The 24,690-nt window shown below is 41.0% G+C and overlaps 1 protein-coding gene across 1 annotated transcript in view; it reads right to left on the reverse strand.

The window, feature by feature from the left end:
- The window catches only part of KLHL14 (kelch like family member 14), a gene marked incomplete at both ends in the record, with an annotated part of 56,639 nt that overhangs the window by 31,883 nt on the left and 66 nt on the right, over nt 1-24,690 (reverse strand). Inside the window, 2 exons of the mRNA XM_082290947.1 lie at nt 9,429-9,550; nt 23,819-24,690. The exon at nt 23,819-24,690 is cut by the window's right edge and continues 66 nt beyond it. Of these exons, the coding sequence (XP_082147073.1) occupies nt 9,429-9,550; nt 23,819-24,690 (994 nt within the window). The remainder of the gene's footprint in view (nt 1-9,428; nt 9,551-23,818) is intronic.

Raw genomic sequence — 24,690 nt, forward strand, 5'->3', positions numbered from 1 at the left:
CTCAAGTATGTAATAAATTTCATTTCTGTCTTAAACAGAGGGAAGGTAGGGAAGTAGGGGGGCCAGTATAGGGAAGGGGAAAGGGATGGGGAAGGGAAGGGAGAAAGGAATTTAAGCTGTGAGAAAATAGAGGAAAACTGAAAGGAGAATGACTTCCTATAAACAATGAGCCTCTACAAGACAGTAAGAACATACAACAGCAAATGAAGTCGAGGATGCAAAATGTTTACTTCTCACCACTAAAGCACTTAGAAAAATGGAGAAAGCTAAGGCAGGCTTCAGAAATCTGTATTGCAAATAATTGTGTACAAAACACTTCTAAGAAGGAAACTGCCTTTTAAGAACATTTGAGAGGAGAAAATTCATAAAACTTACCAATTTCTCAAAGAAATCTGAGGATTTCAATGAGTTTTTTATTGTTACACTTTACCCAGCTAGCAGTGTTCTGCCATCCTGTTTGCAACCCATTTATACATAAATGCCCCATCTGCCACTGGAAAAGGGAATGCTTCCCAAAGTAAGAAACTAGAAACACACCTGAGTTCATTTTCATCTCCGTATGTGGCTAGCTCCCATTAATGCTACATAAATCCCAGAGCAAGTAGGTAAGAATAAACACACAAATTTTACCTGGAAGCATCTGAAAAGAAGAAAGCGATGTTTGCGAGGAGCACTGAACTTGCACAGTAACATGTAATTTTGTGTTAAAGTTATTCCAGATGGCTGATTTTTTTAGAGACAGTGGCCAAATAGTATTGAGGGACCTACACAAACAGGTCTGCTGAGAACATTTTGGTGATACTTCCATTCACTAGAAATTATGTGAATTTATTGAAATCTGTATCCAGCCAGGTGGGACACTTTCTTTGGACAGAAGACAGGACAACACAGCTCCCAGTTCCTACTGGACCAGACGTGTGTACATAGCAGACAGACAATGCCCATAGGCTGAGATGGACTCAAAATGTTGCAGAGCCTCCAGGTCAGCATTATGCCCACGTATCTGCATTCTGGTGATCACCTGGTGAAGTCATAGCAACTTGTCATTTGTAGGTAGGCAATTTCTGGTTTGCAGTTAGCCTTGCACAGCTTGACAAAACTTTCTTTGGTGGAGCTGTAAAATACCCATTGGGACATATATGAAGAATTCACAAGCTAAAAAATTGTGCTCTAACAGCAACCCTCTTCCACAAGAGATGTTGAGAAGAGAAGGGGCATTCTGATATGACTATTATTTTGCCAAAACATTTGAAATAATTTTTTTTCATTTTGCTTTGGAACTAAGAAGTAGAGGTTGCTGCAAAATTGAACTGTCATCCTCAAGACATCTGTAAAGATATGTAACTCAAGTTGAAATATGACTTGGAAAAAGGTAAGCTCTGTGAGACAGAAGGAAGGCTTTGAGTCAAAGGTTCTGATGCACTGGCAAGGATACAGCAAAGAGTGGAATCTCCAGGAGCCAGCACCTTTCTTTGTAAGGTGTCCCCACAGAAGCCTGGCATCAGCATCTGCTGTGAAAATGGCACCAGTCACAGGGTAACTCATCTGTCTTCCACCTGCTGCCTTCTTACTCAGCTCTCCACTGCCTCAGTGCCCTGCCTGGGGAAGACGCACTCCTCAGTGTTTTGGAAGGAGGTTGTGTCCTGTTCTCTCATCCCACTCAAGTTTCCAACCACAAAGGGTCCTTGGCTGAGCACATGCAGGGAACAGGACATTAAGGTAACACTTCTGGACTCTCCCTGGAAGTAACTGTTTGAATGACGTTTCTGAGGATGAAGATGAGTAGGCAAATTCAGACATCTTTGTATATGCAAGAGGAAATGAACAGCCTGGTTCCCACAGAGGTGGGTGTTCACAAGTTCATAACAAAGGGCAGAAAGTAGCCAAGAGAAGCTGAAAGACTGTTGAGGGCTTTAGTCCAAACAGACAGTGCAGTGATAGGAGTCGTTGTTTCAAAGATACACCATAGCAAGATGTGTAGGGACCAGGAACACTGGAATAGAAAGCTATTCAGAATCTACAACACACCACATTTACAAGTAAGGCACAGGGAAAAGAGGAAACAATCAAGTAACACTTGTGTAAAAGGAGAAGCTGACAAGATTGCAATCAAAAATAAAAATGTGCACAAAGAAGGCTGACATTTCTTGAAAGTTATCTCAAATGGCAGTGCAGAAGAAAATAGAATTTAACACATAAATAAAGCAATCATTGTGAGAACCCGCTACGTTTTCACCCGCTATGTTTCACTCATTCTCAGACTTCTGTCTTGCTCTTAGACACGCAGGCGTGCGCCATTAATGGCACTTGCACAGTTGAACTCCCACGCATCATCCTCAGAATGGGAGCTGTGGTTAACCTCTGGTATGTCACAGGTAAAAAAATACTCTTCACTGTATTTCTGTTTCTCACTTATATATTCTTAGTTCCTTGTAGGTGTAAAACATGTGGCTTGTTGGCAGTGTGTATGACCACCTTGAATTAACCTCCTAAATCCAGGCTTAAAGCTGGATAGTCATACCAATCAGTCAAGTTTTCTGTGCGTGAATCTTTTCTTCCTTTGTGACCGTATTTTCCTGCTTTTGAACCCTTTGAAAGTGTCTAAGTATAAGGATGGAAAACATAGATGGAATTTAAAATTAGTTTTCAGTGCAATCCATGTGTTTCTTTAAGGAGGATACATATAAGCATGTGCATATGTGTACATGTACAACTTCTACATACATGTAACCACATTTATTAAATCTGTCTAGTGGGTAATATAAAGACTACTGGCTTAGCAATATGCTAATGCTTGCTCAAGCTTTTCAGCGCAGTGCTGAAACCATCCTTGACACAGCACTGAAGCAGAAGCTGCATCATCCCCAACTGCTGGATAAATGGAGTAAGAGAGATGAAATTTATCAGGGCTGCCAAGAACTGCTCATCAAGACACATTCTTTGACTACCTTAAGTGTGCACTATTCTCACAAGTACAAAAAAATAAAAAAGGAGGAGGAGGAAGAAATTAGAACAAGCATTTATCAAGACAACCTGCCCATCTGATTTGACACATTTTTTTTGCAAACATCACTTCTTTTATTCAGTTACAATTGATTTGGGGTAAATTGAAGGAGGAAACCTTTACTTCTAATGCACTATCATTCTCCAAAAAAGTAAAAGCTTTACAGTGAATGAATGTATTTATTTGAAAGACACCTAATTTCCAAAGGGACAATGTGTGCTAGGCATCTAGTAATACTCAAGCTGACACTTAAGCCTTTGAAAATTTCTTCCAAGAACCTCTGATGTGAGCTATAATCATACTGTTAGTCTTATAAGTAGCCAACCTGGAAAATAGAAAACTAGATAAAACACTCCAACACATGAAGGATTGAGAAGTTCTCAGAGACTCCAAAGACATTTCAGAAAAAGTGAAACATGGGTTTTGTTATTAATTTTCTCAGGAAGGACAAAGTATCATTCAGTGTAGGAAAGGCTGATACAACTGAGCACCACAGAACTGCCAAAGAAAACATGGATGGAAGAAAGAAATATAACCTATTCCAGCAGAAAAAATGCAGGCTGGGGAGTGGAGTGACCTGGGTTCTCTGACACTGACTTCGAAGCAAACCACTCTACCTTCCTTTTACTTGATTTCCCTTTCGATAAAATACATAAATAATGATGTTCAAAGGGTTTTGTGAACCATCAGTATGCCTAAATGCAGGCTGACATTCAAAATATTGTTACTGAAGATGGAGGACTGCTGCACTGTCACAGAACATATTCAAGGGAAATTTAAAAAGTCAAAATGACAGAAATAAAACATGTTGTATGCAGACTGGAATACCTGCAGGAGACTGCTTCATGTAGAAATGAAAGCACAGCCAACCTGGGGAAGGAAGGAAAAGGTGGACTGCCTTTATCAGAGCATCTAGGATGGAAAGGTTTCTGGCTGCTCGTCATGATCAGAAGTCAGAGGAAGATGAGTAAATGACAACTCTTTAACACTGTGTGATTGCTGCTGGCAGGAAGGAGAGGGATTGGGAAGGAAATCAAAGTGCCTGATTCATTGTTTGTCTTTACACATTGACCAAACACAGCAGACTTAAATACACCTAGCAAAGGGCAGGAAGGCCAAGATAAACAGAAAAAAAGACTAAGGATTAGGAAGTAACCCGAGGAGAAAAAGTAACCTGAAAAGAGATGCTGGTCACCCTGAATAAACTCTCCACTCTGGCAACTTTCTGGACATTTCCCTGTCTTTCCTACACAAATATGAGACAGTTCTCATTGGACAATGATGTTGGCTTTTACGCTGGATTAAAATCCAAACCTAGCGCAATCCCTAAGCATAAATGCATTATGCCCCATACATGTATTTCCCATTATTGTGATGTTCACTGAATTCTCTCTGTGGTTCACCCAGATGATGTGATGAACTAGGGAGGTTAAGGAATGTTAACTATTAACATCTTATTGAATAACAAAGTACTGATATGAAAACTGTATCTGCTGCAGCTGCAGCTTCACATGGATGAAACATGCCATGTAAGACTTCAGTAATGCTACCAACATTTTACATTTTGTGCTTTAAAGAAAAGGGTATTTTAGATTGAAACAAGGAATTGTTGTATATCTAGAAACCCATAAGACACAATTTCTCTTCTAGTCATCACTTCTAATCAGAGAGATGGATAAATTGCTATGGAAAAAGCCACAAAAAATCCTCACCTAAAACAATGACTGCATCATTTTTATTTATTTCTTGCATTCTCTGTTCACATAGCAAAAAATTTAATTCCAGTTAGATCATTCTCTTGTGATACTTTTTTCTTTCATTTAATATATTTTTAAATGCTTAGAAGCATTATGACAGAAAGGCATGTATTTTTTTGCCCTGGTTTATACCCATCATCCTTACCATTACAACAAGACAAAAGCATTAAAGTAAAATTAATCATGTCAAAAGATTTTAGCAAAAAACAAGGGAGACCATGCATAAAGCATCGCTTTGTCTACTATGAAGTCACGCTCTGATTAAAAACATATAATGAAAGTGAAAGTAATACATCATTGCCTTAGCAGTAGGGTTTTTGGGAAAGCTACGCAATTTGAACACAAAAAATCTTTATAGGCTCTGGATTTTGCAATGATTATAAAATAATTCTAACAAATAAAACATTGTTTCACTTCCTTAAAGTTTAATTAATCTTAAACGTTGCAGTTAAAACAACCAACCAAAGGAGTTGTAGAATTAAACACAGACTCCTGGCAGGACCATAACTGGTAATTAAAACCCAAGCAGCAGTGCCTGGTTCTGAGCAGTGAGGCATGAGGGGGTGACACAGAAATCCCCTCACTGCCCCACATCCAGCAAGTAGTTATGAAGACTGCAAAATATCATAGAATAATGAAACCCCATTAACTGAGCAGAACTTTTGCAGTTACTGAGGACTGTCATACACCCGTCAGCCGTTCCATTTCTGTCACTGGGCAGTGGTAGCCTGTTGCTGCTACGTGACCTATGTAGTACCCAGTTAAAAAGTGAACTGGTGTTTGTGCACACGTAGGCAAACCTGAAAAGAAACCATGCAGTGAGGATATTCGCTGTACTTTGCCATAAGCCTAGAAAAGCCTCTACTTTGCTCAGGCACAACTGTGCAATAAGTGATTCAAATTAAACACCAACGTGCACATTATGGTGTGCATATTATTATTTATAATCTCAGATTAGGATTGTGCCTGTATGAAGCAAAATTACGTGGTAAAAATGTTTGTAGAATGCCCCTTACTTTCTCCTTTTTTTTCCTCTTTATTCTGCCTCTATGTTGTCAACATAGAAACAATAACTCTCTGAGAAATACCAGATAGAAAAAATACACAGTAATACTAGACTGTGAAAAATCTACCGATCCCCTGAGCCATAGCATTCTTGCCTATAGATGATGACATTAAAAAATTGGAAATGGGTGCATGCTTCCCCTCCTCTCCTGGGTCTATGAACAAGGCAAGTTGTTTTCCTGATACCTTTAGAATTACTCCCATTAGTACTGATGCATTTGGTGCTTTGGCTATCCAGGCAGAGAGAGGTGGGCAGGATCCCCTGCCAATAGATCTAGTCTTGTCTAGGGAACAAAATGAGATTGCTCCTCTGTTGAGCTGTCATACTTGATAGCTTGTGCTGTTCCACCTGCACCTGTCCTCGCAGCTCCAGCTGCAGTGCCACGGCTTGCATGGAGTCAGTAGCTCCTGATGGTTGATCTTCTCCTGTTCCTTATGCATCACACAAGGCAGGACACAGAGCCCTAAGATACTGAGTGCTGAGAAGTGAGCCACTCTCTGTGCTGAGAAGGAAAAAGGAAACAGGCAAGCAGCTCCCTCTCAAATGGGTCCGCAGGCCCCGATGAGTAAATTCTGGGGCTACTCTCAGTGGAGAGTGACAAGAGCAGATTCAGGCTCCTCTCATCCACCTCCTCTTCAATGGCCCTGCCACTGCACCCAGGATTAAGTGTTTCCAAGCTTCTTTCCCAGCCTCCCTATCCCCAAATGCCACTGGCACAGAGAGCAGAAAACGAGGAATGTAAACGGGTTTGGAAGAAGGGAGGTGGAATTTCTGTGCACATTTACATTGGATCAGTAAGCCTCTAAGTGCAAATGTGGCATTTTGTTGATGTGTGGGGGAGCCTATTGGCGAGCAGAAGGTTAAAGAAAAAATCTTTGTAATAGGAGGAAATCAAAAACACCTAAGGCGATAATAAAATAGAACATCTTACAATATCAGACTACAAGAAGTGAAATTCTTCCCATCACAGAACCTCATGAGCAGGACATAGCTTTTACTCTGTCCCTACTCCTTAGGAGCAAACTTCTCATTTGCACTGACAAGTTGAGAGTGAACTGCAACCTAAGGACTGACAGCACTATCTATAAGTAAGTGAAAAAAAAAAACCAAAAAACAAACCCAAACAAAAAACCTCCCAAAAAATCTTCTGCCTTTGCTGCTGATTGTGTATCTCTGATAAGACAACTGTGGATTGAGAGAGAGGCAAATGGGTAAAGAAAGAAAACTTCTTCCTAAATTGCAAAAAGTACATGATAAATAAAGATAGAACTATGCTCTTAAATTCACACACCCCCTAAATGTCACAGTATGTTATTACCACACCATGGCTGCACTGAACTACCACTATGCTGTAAGCTTGCACAGTTTGTTGTCTTCCTTAAGACTTCTCAGTCATAGTTCTTCAAGTCCCTGCATTCCTATGCTGTAGAGTTCTCCAGTGTTTCATGGAAAGGATAGAAGTTCTACTTGGACTTGTCTCCCATTCCCTCTTAAGGTAGAAAAAAAAAGGGGACACTTGAAACTCTTATTTCGATTGGGTTTTTTTAAAAATAGTTATTGCTACCATTTTGTGAGTAGTAAAATATTTACTAAGAAATGTTAACATTTTGTCTTTTTCAGTGTGAAAAGACAGGCATTCTCCTCTGCGTTCTTCAAACTTTAGCCCAGGCCAAGAGGGCACTCTTTTCTGGCAGGATTTGCAAGAACAGGATTACCCATGTCAAGAGAGGGCTGTGTATTTGACAGCTGTTGTCTCAGCTGGCACTGAGACAGATCCTGGGACCTTCAGGACTTCCAGTGCTGAGCAGGGAGCGCTTGAACCCGAGCTAGTCAGGACCGTAACGAATGCTTTGTTTTTTAACCACAGCATAGAATGTTATGTGCACTAACTATAACAGAAAGATAACTTTTCTTCCCTATTTCTTAGAGGTAACACAGAAAAGACAAAATTCTCTACATAAAATTGTTCTGAAACGTCTCTCAACACCACCACAGACAGTGGTGTTACTCCAACACTAGAGATGGACATTTAACCAGAGTATTTAGCTATCCCGCCTCGGGATAGTTTCCCACAGTCTTGGAGACAGCAACACAATATAAATAACCAAGAGCTGAGTAAATTCCATTCTTACAAAATCTGACAATCCGCAGCTAGTTAAGATTTAGTTAAAAGCTTTCTACTTTAATTCAGTTGAGAGTTCAGATCTTGAAGCAAGAGATCCATTCCTCCTGCCTCTCCTGTTGAGCCACTGGATTATACACAGAAAAGAAAAAAAACCACCTAGACAATTCTGCCTTAGACAGTATCATTGATTTTTCACTGACTTACCATCTTCAGTATTTTCTTAGAAGTAGTGTATCGTAACTCATTATTCTGAAAAATGTGAAGCGTAGTATGTTCCCTAGCACAGATGCTGTAGACTTTTATAATGTACCATTCATACAACCTTTTGTGATTGTCATTCTTACACAACACCCTCAACTAGGCCCAGGTCATCTATAATTAAACAGTCTTTATGTGGCACCACTTTGTGAAAGGCTCCTAAATCTTCCATGGGAAAAAAACAATCTGCAAAGGCATTATTTCAAGTCCTGCATCATAGCAATTTTTAAATTTTTTTCATCCTAACCTGTGCATGTAGTATTAACGTGGAGGTACACCATTACAGGGCTTTGGATAAGGGAGAAGAACAGAATTCTGTAAAATGTATTTTACTAGAGGAAAAAAAAATCAGGTCTAATAGGAAATCCAGGTTTTACCAGTTGTCCAGTTTTAGAAGTATGGCTTTGATTTATGGATCAAAATTGCTCATTTATTATTTTATCTATACTGCTTTGGGCAATTTTGACAGTTAAAATTTAGTTTTATTGACCAATGCAGCCAGTTTAGCCACAAGGGGACTAATGCACACACAGCCTGCTGCACTCAAGAAGCTATGATTTGATTCCATGACCAAGTCAGACTGGGAATCGCAACCAACATAACAATAAGTTCCAAATCTCGATGCTCAAGGCAAAATACTTACTCTAAAACACAATCCACTATTAAAAGAAGGTGGGAAAGAATTTTGTGAAAGCAGCCTCCATGCACTGTTTATTGTAGCTGATATATTCCACCAATGCTTCTGTCAGCAATGGACGCAGGGTAGTACAGAGGAAACCTTTCTTTAATGATTGTGGACAACAGATAAAGCTGGAAGAAGGAAATGAAAATGCAAAAGAGAATCAAAGGTGTGCTCTAGTACTATGGCTTACCAGGGATCTGACTCTGAAAAAAAAGTCTTGAAAAAACTGCCTTCTTTTTTTCCTAAACCAGATTTTATTCATATATACATAAATATGCATGGGTTCATGTTGCAGCTTGAAAGACTTACAAGTTTACTTAAAAAAAACTTACTGGAATGATTTTAAGCCAATGTTAATTTAGGCCTATCCTATTATAAAATTAGCATCTTCTGCAATCTCAATTTATTGCTCCATTGTGAAGCCCCTTGTGATACATAAACAAATCTCTGAAGAGAAACAAATCAATAAAGTGTCTAATTTGATTAACCATGTTTTTAAATTCATCAAGACAACTGTACAAAAATAAACCACTTACTTGTCAGTATTTTCCACGTCTTCTTTTCATCATCATAATACTGAACCAAATTGCTGGGTAGCCGGTCAGGTCCGGGAGGCAATCCTCCAACCAATAACAGCATTTTCTTATTGGAACGAATTCTTCACCCAAAACAAGAGGAAAGATGAACAACCACATTACTGAGGAGTATTTTTAGTGGCAACAAAATCATAACCATCAAAAGAATGTTCACTGCTTGCAGTTTTCTATTTCATTTTTTGTGTTTCTTTTCCCAATCATGTCTCAACAATCTCTTGAACCAAGCAGAAAAATGATCAGAAAAGCTGTGTATCTCTCTACTCATGGAATAATAAGCTTCCTTTATGCAATTTGTTAGAGGTTCATTCTAGAACGACCTTTTTCTTATATTATCCCTTTAAATCATCACTCTTTACAGCTGAATACACATGAAATGCTCTGGAGTTGTACTAAGGTTAAGCATTAAAGTTGCATGTCAAAAATCGTATTAGTCAAAATCATTATTATAAGCCATTCTACACTCAAAGAACCTTGAAAAAATTAAGGTTATGCAGAGAGTTTGTGAGCCAACTCTTTAATCACACACTGAACTTCAGATATATAGTTTAGTACAATTAGCAGCACTGGGCTAATGGTTATGGGTTAAATGCTACTTACAAGCACTTTTGTTTGTTTAATTTAGTCCAGACTCTTGCTTTCATTCTCCCCCTCAGCTCCCCCCTTCTCTTTGCTCTCCCCCTGTGCACCACTGGCTATAGCAACACCAATTGGTAAAAATGAGACTGTGATGTTGTTGTGAGCCTCCCCAGAGTGGAGCCCTGCCAATGCTTGCCACTGATCCAGCGGCATGAACCTGCTCAACTGTGCAAAGTCACTCTAATTCCCTCCCTCTGTTTTTCTACCTTCTCCCCCAGGGGGCAACCACTGAAAGGAGTGACTACCCACCCATCAAGAGCTGGCAATTCGCTGCTATTAACCGTGACCGTGATTCCCAATCTGCCTGGCAGTTCTTAAGAACAGGACTGCAATGTCTCATCTGCAGTAAAAGTGGTTATCTGCACCCTGGCCTCCAATGCTCCACCTGATGAACGTACAATTTCTCTGCAGCATTAAGGGATTTAGCACAATTGTAAGTGAAAACTGGAGGGGAGGCCCAGACCCCCAGACGAGCCCTGATGCTTTAATAGTCACTTCGCATATAATTGAACTTTCACCAGCTTGGGTGAGATACTGCAATAAAGGTCTAGGCTCAAAATGTTAAGTAGGAAGGTGACATAGCCTGGAAAACATCCATCCATATGAATGACTGTGCAGAGGGACCATGCATTTGACGGAAAGCACCCTGGTCAAACACCATTTTTACAGGCACGGCAACACCCGTGTAGTGCTCTGTGTGTGAGTCTGCAGCAAACAGCACTGGCCAAGAAAGGCACAGAACACCACGAACCAAAGCCTACCACCAGAGCTGCACATGGAGGGGTCAAAGCACCACCCAGGAGCTCCAACCTCAGCAGGGCACTCTGGCAGTGGCAGATCTATGAATGAGGCACACCCATGGCTGCTCCAGCTGCTACATAGAATGTGTGTTGGAGACCCAAGGATTTACATTTGTAGCAGGACTGCATCCCCTCCTGAGAAGAATGGACAAAATGAACTAGGTTGTGCTGTAGGCATGCACCAACCACGAGGAACATCCTTCCAGAAGGGAACACACAGCTGAAGGCTTGATCCACACAATGCTCCAGAATAAAATTTGTGAAATGGCTGTCCAAAAGGCAACTACAGACTACAGATTCATCTATGACAAGGACGGCCAGGGAACTACCTGGCATATAGCCTTGTCTGTTTTCAAAACAGATTTAGGGCTCAGGGAAGGTCATGAATTGAGAGTGGATTAAACGAAACCCTCAGTGCAGGAGCAGGAGTTAAGCCATGGGGGCAGTGACACTGTCCCATGCTGTCCTACCCCTTGATTCTCTCCCAATTTGGGGAGAGCCCCTGCAGTCCATCAGTCTTTCTGACAAGCCAGCCTTTGACGCCTGCACTGCACCTGCAATGTGCTGTCAAATGATGACTGTTACCTGCCCAGCAGACTGTGGCTGTGTAGGATATCAGGAACCGTCTCATGATCACTGTCGGCACAGACTCCGTTAGTGAGAGGAAGCTCTGGGGAAAGCTTACTAAAGCACTGCCAGCATCTTTTAACATTCAGTCTCCCCAGTAAAGTTTTTAATGAGAGAACATTTGATAAAAACTATGCAACATGGGAGTATGATAAACTGGTTTTGGTATGAGTTAGGGATGACTGCACACGTAACAAGTGGCAGAGCAAACCAGAGCCATAAGTCAGTTATGCATGGCCATCCCTAACGATAGAGAATAAATTGTTTATTTCAACCCTCCTGTGTTGTATGTTATATCACAATCAACTCCCTGTGTATTGTAAAATTCAGAATGCCCTTGCAGGTTTACTTGATAAAGGAGTTTATTTTGATTTTCATCTTTCATCTGTAAAACTCCCTTCTAACTCCAAAGCACTGTGAAAATCCAATGAATGGCCAAGGCTCAATAGTTAAGGTGAAGAATGAAATGTCAGATATAACTCTGAGTTTCCAGACTTTGGCAGTTGCAACTATCCTTAACATTACTTTTTCAGCTAAACTGTCTGAGAAGCTGCTGTTTCTTGAGAAGGAGCAGTGCTGCTATATTAGTATGCTTAAAAAATACTAATTTTTTTAATATGTTTAAAATGGGAAGTAGCAAGAACAGAGACTTTTAGTAGAAGTTTAATGAGAACTTAATAGTCAGCAAAATCTCTGCCAAAAGCACAGGGAAATCTCACGTGGCAAAGAAGATATGGATACTTATACTCAAAATATCTAATTCATCTATATTGAGAGCTCTCCCAATGAACCAAGTAAAGATAATACAGTGGCTAAAGATAAGCAGGTTTTAAACTGGTAAGTTTCCTTGGAGCCAGTTCTGGTTTTTAAGCTTTGATGTGAAATGCTAGAATTTAGGTTTTGAAAGATTATATTCTTTATTATTTCATATTTATGTTTCATGTTGCACTAAGCAGTACTGTTAGAATCTTACAATATATTCTATAATATGAAAAACATGTAAGTGACCACTGCTTATACACAGAAGATTTTCCCAAATACTAATAAAAATGTAATTCAGTGAAACCCTGTGATGAAGACAGGATTTAAAAATATATGTAATACACTGAGCAAGATAAAGCTTTCTCCTTTCTTGTATTATTATATGTTTGCTATTTGGATAACTCAAGATTATAATGTGAAATGTTCTACATTATATCTGACACACTCTTATTTTTTCAGAGTCCTTATTTCACAGTGTAATATACTATTCAGTTATATGCTGGGGTTCACAGAGTCCCCAGCAAGGATTTTATGATCGTCTTGTGTTCCAATTAACAGCAGTGGGTCTTGGTCAGGGAAGGCTAAACCCTGGACAGGCAGGCTGATGTCATGGCAAAAAAGTTAAGATAAATTTATCCACATGTTATCTTGAAAGCATTACTTAGATGGCAAAACTCTAGTTCTCACTGATGAACATGCACGTGTTGTTATTATTCTGCACACACTTTGCAGTTTCTGTTCTGCTAAGATTTTAAAACACTTAATTCACCTTAATTAAGTTCCTGGGTACCTCATGTGGTGTGAAATTTATTTTGTCTACTTACAGGACTGGAAACCAAAGTGTATTTCAAAGGCAACATTTTCAAACTTGTGTAGCTTCCCTCAGGCACATAAACCCAGGAATTTGAGTGGTCACAGAAGTGGCTTCATTTTCAGAGATACCCATCAACAAAACTAAATCCTACTCACTTCAAAGGTAGCAGCAGATGCCCATCAGCTCAAAAACTCAGATTGCTAGCCCATGGTCTAAACTAACCATGAATATTCATGGCAAGAGGCTGAACCCAAGAGAGTTTATAAACTCACAAGAAATCAGCAGAAAAGGCTGTAAGAGACCTCAATACTCCTGACAACCACTCCTACTCTTTTGCAACCTTGATAGCCTTGTGTTAATAGAAAATGCATGAATGGGAAATACTCTTCTTGCACATTGTTTTTCTTTATTAACATATCCATCAATCTTCTGCTGGTGGGTTTTCCTTATCTGGGCAATTAGTAGAAGTTCATTCTACAAAAGCTGGCAAGAAAACAAGCCTCAACAACAGGTTTGCTCCAGACTCCTCCAGTTCTTAAACAATGCACTAAGGCTCTGCTCTCTGCATTAGGGAATGCAAAGAAAAGAATACAAGCATGAAGTGGCAATCCTGTGGTTCTTAATGCATCCAGTGTAGTGTTACACATCAGAAAGAAAAATGCAGAGACATACAGGTGATCACGGTAATCAGCGAAAAAAATAAGAAAAAGAGTATTCAACTATATTTTATTCTGAACTTAGGGCTATAGTAAACCCAGAATTCTGGATCATTAATTATCTTTTCATATAGGCTATCACCATGGCTTTGAGTATGGAGAGAGCCGTGTAGCTCTTCAGAGCAGGGACTTGACAGCTATGATGGCATCCTTGCTCCTGCTTCAGTGCTGAACTTAAACACAGCAGAGCCAAACTGAACTTCAGGTGTTTGCCCACTGAACTCAGAAACAAACAAAACCAACCATAAGACCAGCACAGACCCAGCAAGGGCAGGTGAATGCATGGTGAGTTTTACTTACATCCTCATATCTCATAACATCAAAGGATTTGAGAAACTGGAGTCTGACAGTGATACTGTCAAAGCAAGTAGCAAGAATCTCAGAAAAGGGGGCTGTTTTAACCTGCAGCAGAAACAAATTATTTCAGAGAGGTTTAGATACCAACCTCAAGGCAGTAGACAAAGAGATATGCACTATCCCAATCAGCATTTCAGTTGCAGACCTTTTGTTTGTTAGCACCAAAAACTTAATTTCATCTTCAGAAACCAGGATGGTCTTTAGCAACCCTTTTCTTCTCAAAAGGCATCTGAAAAGGTGCTGTGTTCAACAAAAACATAGTGGACAATCTAGCTGCAGCCTGCAAATCTGAACAAACGTTGCAAGCATCCATTAGCCCATGACTGAAAAAAATGTTTTGCCATCGAGAACATGGGATGTGATCTTCAACAATTACCTTCCCAGCTCCTGGATGGGCATTTCAGTGCAACAAAAGTGTCATATGAAAACTGCTTATTTCAATGGATTTTGGCTTCCATAGTTGACTGCAAAGATAGCTATGATTAGTAACACATGTTTAATAGAGAGGAAATCTAATTATCCAGGAGTTTAACTATGAACTCAATGAAAGCCATAAGGTACAATGTAAAATTTATTTTGGACAAAGCAATTGTATCAAGTTTTGTTATCACATAAAACAAATTAACAAACATCATAACCTATAGGTGAATAGGCATCCAGAATCTCTTCCTAACCCTAGAGCACTGCTAGAGGAAGGACCTGAGTTTTCACAGTCAACAGACCAAGTCCTGCAAAATGTCTTTCTCCTTATGGATAAAGTACAGACAAAGAATATCTTGATTTTGTCAAAACCTAAAACACAATAAAGTCTCTTGCAAATTATGAACAATAAATTATTTTGTTCTTCAGTTCAAAGAATGTTCAAAAATTTGCTGAATGTCTGAAAGTTGCTTTATGAATGGATTTTTTTTGCCTCTTCTAATTTGCACCTATTGCCCCAGGCACACGTGAAAGAATGTGAAAGAACTTTCTAGAAATACTAAAAACCCAGAAACCAGTCTTATCATGAAGATTTTGGTTCTCATCTTTTAATTCTCAATGTAGGCATGCTTGGCAGAAGGCCTCAGTTTTCACTGCAGCAGGGCTCACAGTAATGTTCACTGAAGATGATGCTCATTTAATACATGTTGCTGACCACTGACAGAATGAAGTTTAGGAACATAAATCCTAAGCTGAGAAGGATTTGCTGCAGACATTGATTGTTGTTTTTGTCCTCTGAATCTACTAGATTTTTTTTTAAATTTTGTCCAATACTTTAAGAAAAGAAAAAAGCATAGAAAAAAATTAGTTAATGTTTGCTTTAACAATAATCATTCCTTTTCCTTCTAAAAGCAGAAGTCTAAGGGTAAGTGAATGTTTTATCTGACAGGCCACACTTAACTGTTACAAAGTTACCTTATAAGTCAAAGGTTCCTTTATTTCTAAAGCTGTCAGGCAATTTTCCATCTCCTGCATTAAAGTAACTTAGAATCTGCTTGAAGCTCTGAGAATCCAATTTTTCTTTATGAATCCAATCCCACGACTATTAGTCTCTAAGTAAATCTTTAAGAGTTAGCTTCCAACTTTTAGCTGGAAGATTTTTTAAAGTTAATGTCCCTTCCTTTTGGGGCAAAAGCCTCTGACGTAATAGGTAGCTTAGGCGTGGGCAGCTATCCTGAAGGAGTGACATCTATCAGCAGTGCTCCTTTGGGAAGAACACAGAGGAGAGTCCTTCTCATCTGTGCCTCCTTGTATTACCAGACACGAATGCTAAAGATATCCTTACTAGCCCCACACTGAGTATCTGGAGCATTGTAAGGGATGTGAATTCAAAGGAATGTTATTAGCAAAGCAAATTGGTGAATGAGACACAAAACCTCCTGTGGCATGAATCTTATTGGCAAAACTATGCAAATAACTGGTATTCCTCACTGATGGAAACTCTAAAAAACCTTTAACTAATTCCCATTTTTTGGGGTTTTTTGTTTTGATTTTTCCAACAGAGGCTGTAAAATGGAAATGCTTTATAGAATGCCTCAAAGTGGTCAAATCCTCTTTTATGTCCTTTCCCTAGGAAATTTCAACCAACTCTTGTCTTTTGATTTTCAGACTGCAGAAAGTCAAGAAAGTCCTTTTTTGTTTGATTCTGTATCTGATGTCCATGTCAACAGAAGGTGTCTTCATCAGAGGCTGTGTTCTCTCCAGCTGAGACTCCTTTTCCTTAGGAAGCCAAAGGAAAGAAACACACCTTGCTGCCAGCTCACCCAAGGTATGACTTGTTACCTTTTCCACTGGTTTGTTTGTTTGTTTTTCCTGAAAGAAGGCATCAGTTGGGGAATGCAGGAAGAACCAACTGTGGCACCAACTTCTATTTACTTCCAGCTTCACTGCAAACCGTCTGCTTGCATTGAACTTGGCAGCTGACAATATTTGCTCAGTTTATTGTCTGCTTTCCAAGAATACAGCAAGTGTGGACTACCAAGTACTAGGCATGACAGTCTTTAAAGAAAACTTCAGGGAGGCAGCAAATATGAAAAATTATGCCAGGAAGGATCTACTAATAGTTTTCAACTTTCCATCTTCCTCAATTTCTTTAGATGGTCCTTTGGTAAAGCTGTAATACCAGATAGAATCTGTTTCAAAAAAACCAACATAAGAGATGTTTACAGAGCAGGGGAGTCCAGCTCAAACCCTTCTTTTAGGATTCCTATTAACTTCCCTGCTCAATCTTTTCAGGCCATGCTGAGCAAAGGATAATAACAAACCTTGCTCTGACTTACAACACAGCTTGGATTTTTAAAATACAGGAGTTGTTTGAAAAGATGAAACAGTGTTTTTACAGATTATATGGATTTTTTCATAACATGAGTTTAACAGAACCAAAGCTTTCTCCTGGCAAACTTTTTTCTGTTGATTTTGTGTTCTACGTTAGCTTTCCTCACTGCCCTTGCCCCCAAGGCTCACTGTGCTTTATCTTCAAGTACAAATCCAAACAATTACACCATCACAGCTCTGTTCCATTTACTGCTCAGCAGTTACAGACTCAGAACCTCCATATTCTTCTGCTATAAAGAAAAAGCTATAGTGACCCCAGGCCACAACATGCCCCCTAAGACCCTCTCCTTTCTATCTCCTCTCTCCACATGAAGGGGATGCACATCAGGCAAAGAGTGAATAGAAAAGTCTCAGACCAGTAGCTAAGACAGATATGTCTGATGCTCACTATCATCCTACAGCACTTTGTTCGTAAAAGGCATACCCTAAGTATAAATCATTCCAGGAGGATTTTGTCTGAAATGGGACTTCCTTGTCTAGGAAGCTCTGCACCACTCATGAGCTACGTACTTCCCAACAGGACAGAGGAGGATTGTGCTGCCAAAGGACGAACAAGAACAGCGCAGGAACTCATGGAGGACAGCTCTGCTTCTAGGGACTTGCATGACTCGCAAAGCTGCTGCATAGACTGTTGCAGGTGGTGGAAAGGTGCATTTTTGCTACAGCATTTGAGGAAGAAGTTCCCATTTTCATAGTAGGTACTTTGTCATCAGTTTGAGCGGCTTTGTAAGATTACTTGTTTTTAAGCTTAGTTTAATTTTCCCTCTAGAACAAGGCATTTTGAAACCCACTGAAAGATTTCCCCTTGGAAAAAAGAGTTTGGAGATGCAGATGCAGATATTTGACACTGCTTCAAGTGCTAAAAGGGGCAGGGTGACAAAGCCAAGGAGGAACACAGTTCAGCGAACTGCAGCAGCCTCTAGAGATCCAAGCAGAGAGGTCTGGAGCAGTGGGGATTGGGGTGTGTGAGGTCAGGAGCCTGGTGGGAGGGGCACTCGGGAGTCCGCGTAACAGCGGATTCAAGAGAGGGGACAGACGGAGGTAAAGTTCAGTAGATTGGATCTGGGGAAGAGCCCTGTCATCTAAGGACATAAATCAGGAGGGACTGCCAGTTCACAAAGGACACTACTCCAAGTAGTGCCTCTGACTGGGAAACTGGAAGGGCAAGTACCTGCACAAGGCACCTGGCAACCCTTCTTCAACCCTGCAGCTGTTGGAAAGATGGTTGTCCATAAAGAAGGCCATTAAATGCTCTTCATAAATTATGTTTCTCCTAACAAATACTATAACTGAGCCAAAAAAAAGGCTATCACCTGTGCCTATGCAGCTCTCAAGAGTTTTACCAGCCAGGACATACATGTCTTCAAAAAGGCTCCCAAGGGCTTTCCTGACCCACAGCAGTCTTTTTAGGACAATGGTGCTGCCTCTGTCCATAATGTGAGCTCCAGGCCTCCCATCCTTTTGGAAACTCCACATCTCTCCACTTAGACTTCAGCACAAGTTTGTCTCCAATGGCAAATGAATGCACATGATGCAAGTAAGGAAAGCAGGTGAGACTACCTAGGATTAAACTGACTACAGGTATGTGGTTCACCATCCCACAGCCTCTAATGTGTCAGTCTCCCTTCTGCCTCCCTTCTCGTCTCAGCTGAGAGTGTCCTGGCACACACACAATTTCCTGATGTTAATTCAGGCACATAAAAACTGATCCAAAGCCCACTAAAATAAACCAGAGCCTCACATCCACCTCCTCCATACTGTAATGCAAAACTTAATAATTCACATACATTTTAAGATATGTTTTTCTTATCAGGATGTTAATTTGGGATCTGTAGTATTTCTCAATTGCAATTAATCATGAATAATATTAGTTAAAAATTCAAATATTGGTGTTATGATCACAAAGGGACAGGTAGGTGGTTGTAACAAGAACACAGAGTGCATTTCAATGAAAAAACACACACATTTTTTTACAACCGCCAAACATGTCCTACCGAGATTCTACAAAAATCTCAGTAGAAAAAGAAGTCAAATTGAACTGCGGTCTGTGAAATTTGGAGACAAATAGTGTATGCAAGAAGGAAATTATTTAATTGCCAAGGGATGTAACTGGTTTCTTCAAATTTTTAATCTCCTCTGTAGAAAGTAAAACAGACCAGGTATGTATGTCTTCCACATAAATGCCACTGTCTCACGCTGTTCAACACCTTACATTTTTCCTTCTTCATCAACACTTATCATCTTCCTACTGTTTCATTACAGAATGAAAACTGCTCATATCATCTTCATCACCTGCCACTGTTTAATTTGCTATCACTTTCACTAATATTGCCTAACACCAAACAGTCTGGATGACACCCTCTCTCCACTGAAATGAAAAAAAACCCAACAAAACAAACAGCAAACGAAACCACCTCTACAATAAGTTTTAGCAGATCAGAATATGCACTTCTAATCTCCCCAAGGTCTAGTAGTCCAGGGAACAAAAGTATAAAAAAAACCAGCTGGGTCTGTACATGCTGGGACTTTGCTGAACCCATAAAACAGCACGGGCAGGCTTAGCCTCCTTATCTCTTTGTCTCCTTATTTCCCTCTTTTCTCTTGTGCTCTTTAATTCTGTATTTTCTGCCTACGACTATTCCTATCTCATGTCAGTTGGTTGATCCCCATCCATTTCCCCCCAAATCTGAAAGAGCTTTTCCAAAACCTGGAATACTCAGCTGTTACTGACAACAGAAGCTGTTTCTGTCAAGAATTAGTTTCCCCCCTTTTGTTTCATTCCCTATCTTCTTTTTATCTGCCAGGGTCTTTTTTTTTTGTTTTGCTAGTTTCCTTTCCTGTCTGGTGTTCTATTCTTACATTCTTCTCCCTTCAAAACTATCCTTCTCTCACCTCTTCCCTCATTTCTACTTTCCTGCTTCTGCTACATATATCCCATTTCTCCCCTGGGGTATCTCAACTCTTTTTATTTTTCTGCATTTCCATCTCTCTCCCAGTTTTACTTCCCTCACTCCCCTCTGCCTTCAGGTATGCAGCTGTATTTGCTGCTCTGCCGGCAGATCCTGGGAGGGGCGGACCAGCCCAAACGCCCATTGCTGGCCAGAGGAGCTGCAGGTGTCCTGCAGCCCACAAACAACTCCCAGGCTATCAGGGGCTGCCCCTTCCCACCCAGCCCACCTTCTCCAGCCTGTATGGAACGAAGGGCATTGTAAATAGTTACAGGCGAGTGAAACCATAAAATCATGGCAGTGCTCTATAAAAAGGCTGCAATCTTTAGGTAAAACACTTAATAAGCCAAATAAATTAATTATTTTTTTCTATAATGCTCTGTTGTCTGTCTACAGCTGTATTGTGCAGTAGCACAAACAAAATTGGAGTTAAAAGCTAGGTGATGTGTTTTTTAACCATTTTCATTGTTGAAAGTAGACACGGAAGCAATAATAATTCTCAATAGCTCACTCATCTTTAAAAGTGGATTTCTTCCCAGAAACATGGTAATGCTCTACCCCTGAACTTTTTAAAAATTGAAAATACATACCATGTATTATATAAAATATATTATATTACACAATAAAGCAGAGACACATTTTAATCAACTCAATACTCAGGTGAAGATCCGAGAGTCAAATAAATGTCTGGAATATGAACTTTCCTCTACCTAAATGCATTTTCTTCCCAGAACTACAGAAAGCATGATACAGCACAGAGCTAAGTGTCTCTTTCAGGGACAGACAAACATAATTTAAGCCTAATGTTCAGGGTCACTCACCCCACTCCAAGTCGAAATCAACTATGATTTTTCCTAGTGACATCAAAACTGACTGTGCCTCCAGAGGCTTTAACAGCAGCTTGTATGCTGAGGCCCTGGTGAAGATCACTGAGCCAACAGAATTACTAACTTTGCTTAGAGTTGAGCACCTGATTAAATGTCAAATCAAACCCAAAACACCCATCCCCTGTGGTGAAGTCCTAAACCTCAGAGTACACAACAAGGCTCACAAGTCAGGAACATAACTCCTCAACTTTTTAAATTCTGATCATTTAGTTGTTGTAACTTGAAAATTAATTTTACAAAAATACATCAGGACATTCAAGCATTACCTTCTCTTACAAAATTTCGTGGAAAAAAAAAACCCTACTCTCTCTGCAGGTAAACAGTGTTTTTCACTGCAGCACAAAAGACAACTCAGGTATGTACTAGCCCCAGCATCACTCTCACTGCAGGATCTGCATTTGTGGCATAAACTTCCTAACTACCTCTGCTCACAGAGCACAGACTGGCTCTTATGAGCACAAATCTCTTTCCCCCAGCCCTGACCTCAAGACTAACTTTATAGTTTCATTTCAGAGGAGAATCAGCATATTTTGAGCTTCCCGTTACATTCACTTCCATTAAGAAATATGAGTGGCCCTGAGGCCAATGTACTCCAAAGTGTGCATATGGATATGTATGTAACATAGATGCTTTTTTAAAAATAGCTTGTTATAAAAACAAAAGTTTTTTTTAAAAAATGCAGAAAAGTTACTGGCAAGTTGTAATACTGAGTGCAATCCTCATCTCTTCAGCATGCTGGAAGCAGGTGGCTATGGCACTGGGCTGCTTGCTTTTCTCACCAACCTGTACTGTACTGTGCAGGAGCTATTACACTGCACAAGAGGAACTGTTAATCTCTTTCTAAAGACATGTGAATCTTTGGCGAATGACCTTTCATTAAATTCCAAATTACCAAAGTCACCATTACTCACAGAAGAAAGTAATCAGAGTTTTGAACTCTTTTTCTGTGTAATAATTTTTATGTATTTGCACATGTACTTCACTGTTAGTTTTTCAGGATTTCCTTCTGCAAATTAATCACTTAAGGAACTCTTTGCAGATTTTCTTCCTCCAAATAAAATTCTATTGAATGAATGTTAACCTGTTAAAATTGCTACTTTAGAAAAACTGTGAGTAAGAGAAAGGACAAATCTGGAAATCTCTGTAGTCTTGAATGTTTCTTTTTTTTCCTCATTCATGTTTAAGCAGGCTTTTGTACACTTAGGCAGTCTGACAAAATCTTAAAGTGATTAAGATTCAAAGATGGGCCTTCATGACCTTTATGAATTTCCAGGAATATCGTCCAAGACCAAAAATGAAAATATAACAATGGCATTCGGCACTACTAAGCATTTCAGCATCTCCAACACTTTAACATTTGGAGTAAGTTCTAATGCCTGCTTATAAATAAATCTGAATGGTTTTGCTCCCATTTCACTGCCACTAAAGAACCCAATCAAGAGAAGCTAGTTAGTAGGCTGTTATTAGGCACACATTAAAGTTGGGAAGGTGACAGCATGTTTTCATCCACTGTGGTTAAGGGTCTCTGAAATATCACTGTCTGCACAGACATGCAGACCTATTACAAATAAAAAAAGTATTTATGGTATTTCTTCTGTAAGTCCTTAAGTGGAACTTAGACTCTCACCTAGGGCTATTTAAAGCACAATCCCTTTGTGTACGCTCCCATTTACGGGGAAAGCCAGCTCCCAGCACCAGCAGTATCAGATTCTTGCAGCATCCATGACACTTGTAAGCATTCACTGGTCAGAACACCACTACATATCCTTCAAATGACATGGACCACTGAAGCTGGAAAGGTATCTTCACTGAACCAAGCCAGCTGGTATCTCAGCAATCCACCAGGACACGAGCATCAGCTTGCCCCCGGTGGTGTGCAGAATCTCGCCTGAGGAGTTGGTGGGGTTTGCATTTTTGAAAGTCATCACTTTTGAGTATTGAAATGCAAAGGGTAGGCACCAACTTATAACAGTGGCTTCTCAAATATACTTTACACTGCAAAATACTTGTATTCGATTTTTTTGATTTCAGAGTGAGAATCAGTTAGACAACAAGGTGATAAGCATGAGAGAACACTAACATAGTGAGCTAGCCAGAAATAATAGAGGGCACACCATCTCCAAAGTTAAACCATCTGAGTGCCATTGCATAGATATAAAGAATCCTCTGCATTAATGCTAATAGAGTGTACTACCTAAAATATTTATTAATGTACTAGTTTTTTTCTTGCTGCTGTCAATTCATTAGTAATATGCACCTGTTAGTTAAAAAGCTTAAAATAAGCTGAATAATACAAAGTGTGGTTTGATTTCTGTGCTACCACGCCACTGTATTATACCAACACTAGAAGAGGGTATTATCTTTCCATTTGTGAATGAATTACAAACATATTTTAAAAGAAGATAAATAAGTTTTGGATATGTTTACTGCTTGTTAAACTGCGAGCTGTGCGTTCAGTTCCTAACACCAACCTCGTATTGTCAATCTTTGACATCATGATTCATCACCTTATTAAATGAAAATAACTGACATGTCACAGCTGTAAGGACTATGAAGTCACAAGTTTCCACTAACAAACAGGGACATCACCCCATCATCAGCAACATCAGGGTGTGCACAGATGATGCAGTTATTTATGAAAATAACAAATCAGATTTAGGACTTGGCTATTACAGCTTAAAACGCCCTGAAGACGCAACTCCTTCTTAAGGAGAAACATTGCGGGAGGAAAAAAAAAAAAAAAAAATTACGGCCTGAAAAAAACCCCAACCAAATCCCCAAAGCGCGCGCGGCCAGAGGGCCGAGGGGAGGGGATGAAAAGTTTGGTGGTGCAGGGGGCGGGCGGCTCGGCCCCGCCGCCGCCCCCCTCCAGCCGCTCCGGCCGCCGCGCCGCCCCCGGCCCCGCGGGGTCTGTGCCCGCCGGGACTCCCCGCTCCCGCAGCCCCGCGGGCAGCCCCCCCGCCCCTCACCTGCTGGCCAGGCTCTGCCGGCAGTGCTGCCTGAAGGGCATCAGGTGGTAGTTCATGGCGTCCAGCAGCAGCTTCTGGCAGACGGGGTCGGTGCGCATGAAATCCACCGACTGGACCCGCTCCACCAGCTCCGGCGCCGGGATGAGGGCGAAGCGGAGGCGCTTCATCAGGTCTGGGGCGTACTGCATGCGGGTCTCCCGGTCGTGCTCCAGCCAGAGCACGGACATCTGGAAAAGAGCCAGCTCCGACTCGACGGGGGGGGGCAGCGAGTCGAGGAGGGCGCGCATCTCCTCGAAGTTGAGCAGCAGCACGTCCTCCACCAGGTACTTGTTGGCCAGCTTCTTGGTCTCCTCCAGGCCGTGCAGGGCGGCGATCTTGCACACCTGCTTGTAGTTCTGCACCGAGATCTGGTCGTTGAGAAACTGCACGCACAGCTTGGTGACCTGCGGGATGTGCAGGATCTTGCTGACCGACAGCACCTCCTCCACCGTGTCCAGCGAGAGGGTCACGTTGGCCGTGTAAAGGTACTCCAGCACCAGCCGCAGCCCGATGGACGAGCAGCCCTGCAGCACCAGGTTGTTGATGGCCCGCGGGCTGGCCAGCAGCTTGTCCTCCGGGGAGGAGGATGGGGTGCCGGGCTCCTCCTGCGTCTGCGGCGGCGGCGGCTCCTTCGGCGGACCTCCCAGCCCGTCCTGGGCGCCGGGCCCCAGCCCCAGGGCGTGGGGGTGCCCGCCGCTCCCGCCGCCGCTGGAAAACAGGGATCGGAAATACTGGGAGCAGGAGGCCAGCACGGCCTTGTGGCAGTGGAACTGCTGGCCCTGGGCCGTCAGGGTCACGTCGCAGAAGAGCTGCTTCCTCCACAGCAGGTTGAG

The sequence above is a fragment of the Coloeus monedula genome, assembly GCF_965178545.1.
Source record: "Coloeus monedula genome assembly, chromosome: 1".
NCBI lineage: Eukaryota > Metazoa > Chordata > Aves > Passeriformes > Corvidae > Coloeus > Coloeus monedula.